General features: G+C 28.1%; 1 protein-coding gene and 1 pseudogene across 1 annotated transcript in view; both read right to left on the reverse strand.

Moving 5' to 3' along the window:
• LOC106774800 overlaps positions 1 to 4,503 on the reverse strand; it is a 14,515-nt pseudogene extending 10,012 nt beyond the window's left edge.
• Positions 4,504 to 8,825: 4,322 nt separating this feature from the next.
• LOC106774801 (probable mediator of RNA polymerase II transcription subunit 37c) overlaps positions 8,826 to 10,204 on the reverse strand; it is a 4,678-nt gene continuing 3,299 nt past the window's right edge. Inside the window, exons 2-3 of the mRNA XM_022787248.1 lie at positions 10,092 to 10,199; positions 8,826 to 10,019 (exon numbers count right to left, since the gene is read on the reverse strand). Of these exons, the coding sequence (XP_022642969.1) occupies positions 8,826 to 10,019; positions 10,092 to 10,199 (1,302 nt within the window). The remainder of the gene's footprint in view (positions 10,020 to 10,091; positions 10,200 to 10,204) is intronic.

Here is a 10,204-nt window from a genome sequence, read left to right on the forward strand (position 1 = left end):
TATTCGCATTAACTGCATCTCCTCGTTTACAGTTTATATGCAGTGTCGAAATTGGAAGGCCTTCAAGTTACATTCATTCATTTCCTTCTTTTGAGTTAGTAGCAATATGGTTATGCTAATTTATGCACAAATGCATAGGATTAGATTTCCCAAAAGTTTGTTTAATTAAATAATTAAAATCTTAAAACATAATAAATATTTATAAGTTGATTTTAATTTGGTGTGATGCTTCTATTGTCAGAGTTTCATGCTAAATGTTTACTTTTACACTCTTTATTGTTTCATTATTTCTATCAAAACCAGTTTTTCTTTCTTTCTTTTTTTTTTTTTTGCCTTCCTCTTCTAAAATAATACCACAAGATTTGTTAAAAATTATTAATAACTTCACTTCTTTAACATGTAATTTTTCATTAATTTCCTTTTATAAAAAAAGTAAACTTCTATTATATTGATCTTCGTATAAACTTGAAACAGTGGAAAAAATCCAATATAATTAAACTTATGTTACTATATTAATCGTTATTGATAAGGATTAGAAAGAGAATTTTAAAATTTTTATAACATACAAATTTATTAAAACGATATCAATCTAATTTAAATTTATTTTATTTTTTAAAATATTTTATTTGAATGAGACAATTATGTGAAGAGAAAATGGTATTTTAGAAGTGACACTGTTTTAGAAGATCGAGAATCCTCAACTTTCTCTCCAAGGATTTTTGCACCTTATTCATCTGTTTGAAGATAGGAGACCACTTGTGTAATCCTCACGGTGACATCTTCAACTTTATCCGATCAGTTTCTCGGAAGCCAATTTTCTACTCTTTTTCTAGTTTCACATTTTCCAATGCATGTGGGGTTTCACTATGTTGTGTGCATTGTTTGAGTCCTCTTTTAAGTTTTTTACTGATCAATGGTTCTAATGGCGTATCTTTATCATGTTTCCGTTGTCTGTACCCTGATCATGTTCTAACGGTATAGGGTTCTCTAGTATGGTTTGGTCTTCTAAAAAGGCAAGGGAAGCTAGTGTTTCTCTTTAATTTGAATTATGAAATATGATTGACAATTGATATGATGATATGATTATATGATTAGAAACTTGTAAATTAAAATGATTATTTTGGTAAGAATTGTGTTTGAAGGAGAATAATTAATTGTATGATTGCTTGGGGCTTTGTATAAATTTTGTGTTGGCTTGTAGAACTCTTGTGAATGTTGTTGATATGATTGTATTGGTGTTAATTTTGATTGAAATGTTAAAGAGGAAGAACTTAGTAGAGTTATAAGTCAATTTTAGGTAAAAATGGAGGTTTGATAGGTGAATTTTAGAATTTTTGGTCTAAGGTGAGAATTGGTGATTTAGAACATATTATTTGGTCATTTTGAACTTGTTTAGACTTTTAGTTGAGCAAAACTCTGATGTCGAGTTGGTAAATCTACAAATAGGTTGAGTTCAAGTTGTTTTTTTTGTCTATTTTAGAGGGTTTGAGTAGTGAGTTTTAAAAGTAAGTGGGGTGTTTGGCGTCTGCTATTTGGTCATTTGTAACTTGGTCATATCCCTAAATGGCTAAGTTATGGGTTAAAAGTGGTAGATTTGAGTTATGGTCTATAAGTTGAAGTTTTAGTTGGTTTAATTTAGAATTTCATTCAAAATAAGTTTAGTTTTTGTTTAGTTTAATCATACATGCTTAGATAGGTCAGTTGTAGCTTAGAATATCAAATGAAAGTGATAAAAAATTGGTAGAAGTACCTAAGAGAGGTTAGGTAAGATTGAGAGGGTGTTTTTGCTGTAGTTTTGGTGTTCTGTAGATTATGTAGAGTCGTTGGACGAGCAAGTGGCTCGCTAGGCGAATAGGTGAAATGTTTTCCAGAGAGTTTTCTAGGATAGGCAAGTAAGCTCGCTTAGCCTGCAAAACTCACTTTTTTTGGACTCGATGGGGGAGTTGGTGAGACGTTGGACGAGTTGTTAAGGGGTTAGTAGGTTGTAGGGGTTGGGTGAACCAGTTCGTTGAGCTGGAGAAGCTCTCTATTTGGGCCCTCACTAGGCGAGTGGTCCGTGGTCGTTGGGCAAGTGTTTAGGGATAGTTTGATTATTTTGATTTTTATTTCTCATTTGTGTTTGGATTTAAATGATGTAATATTTTATCTGATACTTAGTGTGATATGATTTGGAACATATGGTTAAATGGATGTAAGGTTTATAAAATTTCTAATAAGATTTTTTTTTTTTTTTGTGGTTTCAAGTGTTGTTAGTATGAATGTATGGAGCTAAGCATTAATGGTTTATCTTAACAATCTAATGATCATCTATTTTCAAGTAGAGAAAGGTGAGACATGTGGTAATAGTATCAAGAGGTCCTAGTTTAGGCGTTTTACCTTGACCAAAGGCGTTGTTTAACAGACTAACCTTGTGTGGTAGCTTGGGATGGACCAGTTGTTTTACCACAACAAGTGCATGAACCACCGTAGTTCGACATTCATACTATATTCGAATGAGTCAAGTCCGAGTGTATTGTATGCTTTTAGGGTGTTTGATTATTTGGCTTGGAAAGTAATCTACGTGAAAATTTTAATTATTTTATGATAATTATGTTTACATTAGCTTATCCTATTTTGTTTTCTTTTGTACTTAGGTGTTCTTATTACTCATGTGTTTCGACTATGATTATCTGGTGGATGTGAGGAGAGGACGATGAGATTTTTGTAGAGCAAGCTTTGGATGGAGGGACAAATGATGTTTAGTTTTATCTAAACTGACTAGATGTATATATAGTTTTGATCTTAGTACCTTGTATATATAAAGTTTGCTTTTATAATAATGGTAGATGACTAGTACTTAATTTTATATTTTTGTTTATTCTATCTTATTAATTATGTGATAGTTTCTTTATAGTTTTAATACTATATAATTAGGATGTTATAATTTAAATTTATTTAATTTTAATTTTTTTTATTTAGATAAAATATTTTAATTACTACTAAATATAAAATAACAATAAAATCTAAGCAATTTTTTATAGTTAAAAATATTACTATTAGTTATTTTTTAATCTTTATTAGTAATATTATTTTTGGTTAAAGTTTGTTAAGAAAATTTCAACTCATAAAGATAAAGTTTTTATTGATGTAAGCTAAGATTATTTTTACTTTATATCAACTTTGATTAGGGTTATCACTTTTACACCCTTTTTTATTGAGCGGACTCTTCAATTAATGTTTGGTTTTAAATTTCTACTCGTTAACACTGATAAAAAGATCCTGGTTAAAATTTGTTCAAATATATTTTGAGTTTAACATAAAAAAATTAGATATTAATTTGATTCAAATTTTCGTTAAGTTTATTTAATATGGTTTTTTTGTCAATAAAATTCTAATTTTTATGAATTTTATTAAATTTGGTCATTTTCGGTAATTATATTTAAATAATTAATGACACAACTCTATATATTATGTATCAGTTTGAGATTTTTAGTTTTTGTTTTATTTTATTTTATTTTTAACTAAAAAAATTTTCTACTTATCATATCAGGATAACATAAATTATAACTAACTTCATAAATCATCATTAAAACTTTTACAAAATATTATTAAAATATTTTTCATTATAATTAATGAAATTTACAATTTTTGGTTTATGCTAAAAAAATAATTTATATATTTCAATATAAAAGTTAGGTTTTACGTCTAATTTTGAATAGTCTTGGTAAATTTTATTTCTATTTCCTTAACAATTAGATTATAATGAAATTTTTCCTGTCCTCTGAGTAAAGTTTTGGACTGAAATTCTCATTCTTCAATAGCATGCTTTATCTTGTAAGCATAGTAATCAATATTATTGATTGCTTTGGCCTTCTTAAGGATCTTCAGCTTTGTATTCCTCGGCTCCTTGAATCATTCTATATATTAATTTCTTCCGTTGACAGTCGTTCTAGGTCATTGGTTATGATTATCTTATTGCTCATGCTAGTTGATTTTTCCTTAGCAAAGACAGAGATATACAGTATACCATTTTCATCTACAAGTTAACATTGATAAAAAGATCCTATATTTGCTCAAATATATTTTCAGTTTAACATAAAAAAAACTAAATAATAGTTTGATCCATATTTTGGTCAAGTTATTTAATGTAGTCTCTTTATTTTTGTCAATTAGGTTCCAATTTTATTAAGTTTGGTCATTTATGATAATTATGTTTAAATAGTTAATGATACGTTTGTAGGGAAGTTAATACACATATGTCTCAACATTGATAAGATATAGTCTGTTTTGGGTCAAGTCTTTATGAGTTTGTTATTGATATCACTCTAAAAGACCTTTTACCAATGGAGGTATGTTATAAGATAGTGTTTTGTGGATTGGTGGCAGCTTAGTTTTTAGCAGTGTTATGACCTTGGTCGTTGTGATGATATCCACTCGACAATGATGTTCACGCCATACTGCAACACAGGAGTAAGTTGTGCCAAGGTCGATTCCTATGGCAAGTCCTTGATCTTCTTTCGCCATTGCTTGCTTTCAAAGTGAGTGAAGACTGATATGGATACTCTACACAGGAATTGAATTCTAAATTTAGAATACCACATGATGATTTTTTTATATAACTGTGAAATACGACAATCACCTTAAGCACTTAAAGGTGTATTAAATTACTACATCTGTTCATCTTCGTCTCATGAAATGTAATTAAGCATAACAGTTTAGTTATTGGAAATCATGACATTAATTATTCACATTAACAGACTCTCCTCGTTTCCAGTTTATATGCAGTGTGTAAATTGGAAGGCCTTCAAGTTTACAGCATCTCCTCAAATTTTTTAAGAAGGTAGTAGTAATATGGTTATGCTAATTTATGCACAAATGAATTTGATTAGATTTTCCAAAAGTTTGTTTAATTAATTAAAATCTTAAAACATAATAAATATTTATAAGTTGTTTTCAAGTTGATTTTAATTTGGTCTGATGCTTCTGTTGTCAGAGTTAAATTTTTACTTTCAGACTCTTCATTATTTCATTTATTTCTATCACAACCAGTTTTTCTTTCTTTTTTTTTGCTTCCTCTTCTAAAATAATACCACAATATTTGTTAAAAATTATTAATAACTTCGCTTCTTTAACATGTAATTTTCATTAATTTCCTTTTTAAAGAAAGTAAAATTCTATTATATTGATCTTACTACTAATATATATATATATATATATATATATATATATATATATATAACGCTTTATTTATCATATATATACCATTTTTTAAGTGTTTTTTATGTGAGCGTAACATAATCTATTGCTATTTGACATGCTATTTATCATTGGTCTAAATTTTTTTGTAAAAAAAAAAAAATTAATAAAAAATTTCAAAAAATATAAAAAGAAATTTTAAAAAATATATAAAATATTAGTTTTATTATATAACTTACTCTATCTATTAGTTCTATAATATACAATAAAAATATAAAATATTAAAAAAATATGACAAAAGAAAAAAGTCTCAAAAAAATATTCATTACTTTAATATATGAATAAAAACTTTTGATACAATAATATTTTAAAATATAACCGTTAATATGTTCGGTATGTATCATGATATGACATTGATTTATAAGACAATATATAGGAAACATGTATACCATCATAACATAACCTATAAATATTTATTTACATAGAAAAATGTTACAACAAAGAAAAAATAATATAAAATTAGTCAATTTAATTTTTTAGTACAAAAATTATGACAATGAAAATAACTTATATAAGTTAGAATTATCCCTTCTTCACCATATGTGATAATTTTCTTTATACATCTATACAATTATTATTGTCATTGGATTATTTTGGATATCTCTAGTAAACTTTAAACAAATTTAATACATGATAAGAAACAATATACAAGTTTAAAATTCTAATAGTAATAATAGTAAGTAAGTCAAGCTTTCAAATCATATCTCTATTACTATGATTCCCATTTATTTTGTTACTCTTTTAAAACTTGCCATTTACTACCATAGAATATAGTTGGTCACAACAGTAATAAAATCTCCATTTGAGCTTGGTAGGCTTTGGGGTCACAAAATCAATCAAGAGAAACCGTAACTAAAAGAAACTAACAAATTTACGAGCAATGAAAAGTTTCCTATTTCCCATGAAATGATTCCACTAAGGTAATTACTAGGACTAAACATAAGTAACTACACTATATTATATTAAACTATAGTTAACTATATTTTTAATAAACTAAAAACTTAACTACTTAATATTATATATAAAAACCGTATTGTTTAACGGTTCAGATATAAAAAAAAACTTAATTTATATAAATTACCTGATAATCAAATCCTTTCAAAAATACGAGTGTAAGTCAGTTTTACCAAACTCTTTGGCTTTTCCGTTACACAGTTTTTAAAGAATTTTTTATTTCTTTTTTTGTTATTTATTTTTGTCTTTAAGATAAATTATATACTTTTAGACTATATACAAATCATATAAAATATTATTTTTATGTGATAGAATATAATTATTACATATATTAAAATAATTTTATATTTAACAGAAATCATTTATCATAAGTCAATCAGATAATTTGTTTGTAAATACAAGTCTAAGCGAGATAATTGGTCTATGAATACAAATACAGCCTGCATTGGTTGTGGTCCGATAGCTAAATATTTTAAACACTATAAACAGAATTATTGCTGGTTTATGTTGCCTCATGAAATTGAATAAGTATGATAGACACAATTTCATTATGTTAAAATAAAAATTAACAAAACAAAAAATCCCCATTAAGATAAGATTCTAAAATTAAATCAGAAATAAAAATTTACAAGTTTAATATGCAAAAGTTAAACTTAAAAGATGCAAGGAGGGATGCCAACTGGTCTGGTCAAATATGGATAGTGCCTACCGCAACCCGATCCGACAAAAAAAAAATCCGCTCGTTACCCGTACGAATACTCGCTTAAAAAATATCTGCGGGTATTTTAAAACCCGCGAATATACGCAAATATTTAAAAAAAATGTATTTTTATAAATTATTAAAATAAAATTTAAATAGAATTACAAAAAAATTTATAAAATATAATATAGATTAAATTAAATATAAATTAAAATTTAATTTTTGTTTTGGTTGAATTGGTCTGAGGGTAAGTTGTCCTTCTTTGCTTTGTTCTCTTTTGATCTTCAATCCTTCTCGAAGATGCCATCCACTACAATGCCTTATTGACGCGTAGAAGATACTCTGACGCTCAACATATAAAACGGTCTAAATTTTATTAGGATGCTCAACATATAAAACGGTCTAAATTTTATTAGGATACAAGAGGAATATTGTACCTAGACATTGTATATTTATAGAGCCTGGCACGCAAGTCCATTGATTAACCATTAGTACAATATATTTTTATGCAATAAAACCCAATAATCAATAATTAATACGTATACAGTATATTTTTAGACAATAAAACCCAATAATCAATAATTAATATGTATATTTTGTAAAGAGTAAGACAATCTGACCTATTAATTAGTATATTTTTAAGCAATCAAACCTAATAATCAATACCGTATATTTTATAAAGAGTAAGGCAATCTGACATATTAATACATGTTAATTGTCCATAAATGACAATTAATTCTGATCGGTATAATTCATATAGTACAATTTTAATCAAAATTTAACCTTGTAAAATATAAATTAATGTTAATTTTAATTAAATTTAACTTAAATAAAATAAAAATTAAGTTTTTATTTTTTGTGGATAATGGATATCCGCGAGTACGGATAGTATAATACCCGCACTCGACCCGTTTATAAGCGGATATTAAAATACTTGCTATCCGCGGGTTTCGGATAGTAAATATCCACAGGTATCAACTATCCGCCGTAGATTTTATCGGCAGATATCCGCGTGCATAAATTTTTTTGTCATTCATAGATGCAAGAATAGAGCGGCAACAGGATCATAGACAAAAAATCTGTGACCGTGGTAAATCGATAATTGAAAGAAAAATGTGATGGGACGACAAAGAATATAAACATAAAAAAGACAATTTATGTAGTTAACTGTACTGTATATAAAGGTTCAATTTTGTAAAACTGAATCACAAAATAGTATAATTTAATTTTTAGTAAAAAATAGTTTAATTTTTAAATTTTAATATAGTATAGATAATTTATAATTTAGTGAAATTAAATTAATTGTGCTCAATCCTAATAATTATTCTGTAAAATTTATTTTGAAAAGAAATTTTTCATATTATACTAAAATTTATTATGACGTAATTTTCTACTATATCGTATAAAGACATAAACCTATTATAATATCTAGAATCATTAGTCATAAAAAGCTATTTCTTATCCATAAAATAATAAACTAAAATTCTATTAAATATATGATTCTAAAAATAAAAGTAAATCTAACTTTTTTCTTTAATTGATGTGGTGAAATAAACTTTATATTGAGAATTTTGTTCTTATAAAGTGTATTTAAATGTATCTTCCATCACCAAAAGCATAGCTTACCACTGAACCATATTTCTCTTTTTCGTTATAATAATATTTCGACACAAACTTTCTTTATCACATTTACATGGATTATTTTTTTTATTAATTTGTTATTTATTTGTTATTGTATTAATATATTATAAATTCAGTAATAAAAAGAAGAGATGTATGTCAAAGTATTGTCAAATAACCCTAATTAAGTTCAGCTAAATCAACCAAGGTAAACAATGTATACATTTCTAGAACAAATATAACATTGCCACATTTTTCCATCATAAAACTTTACATTCATCAAACACAATAAAATTCAGCACCATAAAAGTCTAAGCTAACCAGACTTTCCACCAAAACGTTCAAAGAGGTTAATAAGCTCTTCCAGATGATCCTCAAACACTTCTATTTCCTCCTCCTGCTGACCACCATCAAGTAACTCTGTGGCCTTAGTTATTGCAGAACTGATCTTTTTCCTGTCTTCTGAGCAAACTTTTGAACTGTAATTCTCTTTTTCCAAAGCTTTCTTTATCTTGTAAGCATAGTCATCAATTTTATTCATTGTTTTGGCCTTCCTAAGGAATTTCATATCTTTAGCTTTGTATACCTCTGCTTCTTGAATCATTCTATTAATTTCTTCCGTTGGCAATCGTTCTATGTCATTGGTTATGATGATCTTATTGCTGATGCCAGTTGTTTCTTCCTTAGCAGAGACAGATAGTATACCGTTTTCATCTATGGCAAAGCACACATCAAAAGGATGGCCCCTAGGAGCTTTAGGAAAGCCAGAAAGATTGAAAGAGCTCAACAAATTGTTATCACTGGATCTTGTTCTCTCACCCTCATAAACCTTTATTCGAACAGATGATACGTTATCTGCACTAGTAAAATATGTATGTGTCCTCTTTACAGGAATAGTAGTATTCCTTGGAATCATTACACTCATGATATCTCCCTTTATATTAATACCAAGTGATAACGGTATTACATCCAGCAACACCACGTCAGGAACATTCTTAATACCTACACTCAACAAAGCAGCCTGCACAGCAGCACCATAGGCTACAGCTTCATCAGGGTTTATGCTTTTGCACAGATCCTTACCCTCAAAGAAATCTTGCAATAATTCTTGCACTTTGGGAATCCTAGAAGACCCACCAACAAGAACAATATCATGCATACTTCTCTTGTCCATTTTTGCATCAGCAAGACACCTATCTACTGTCTCCATACACTGTTTAAAGAGCTCCATGTTGATTTCCTCAAATCTTGCACGAGTGATNGAAGAACAAAAGTCAATGCCATTAGATAAACCATCTACCTCAATTCTGGCACTGACAGCATGTGACAGTGTCCTTTTGGCCCTCTCACAGGCACTTCTCAACCTCCTTAATGCTTTAGGATTTCCACTAATGTCCACTTTCTTTTCCTTCTTTATTTTCTCCAGAAAGTAGTTCACCATTCTGTTATCAATGTCCTCTCCTCCAAGGTGAGTGTTTCCCGCTGTTGCCTTAACTTCAAAGATCTTACCCTTAATCGTTAGGATAGAAACATCAAAAGTACCACCACCAAGATCAAAAATGAAAATGTTTCTCTCTCCAACACAATTATTAATCCTTCTGTCAAGACCATATGCAATAGCTGCAGCAGTTGGTTCGTTGATTATCCGTATGATGTTAAGGCCAGCAATGGTTCCAGCATCTATGGTAGACTTAC

Source organism: Vigna radiata, chromosome 10, assembly GCF_000741045.1.
Source record: "Vigna radiata var. radiata cultivar VC1973A chromosome 10, Vradiata_ver6, whole genome shotgun sequence".
Classification (NCBI taxonomy): domain Eukaryota; kingdom Viridiplantae; phylum Streptophyta; class Magnoliopsida; order Fabales; family Fabaceae; genus Vigna; species Vigna radiata.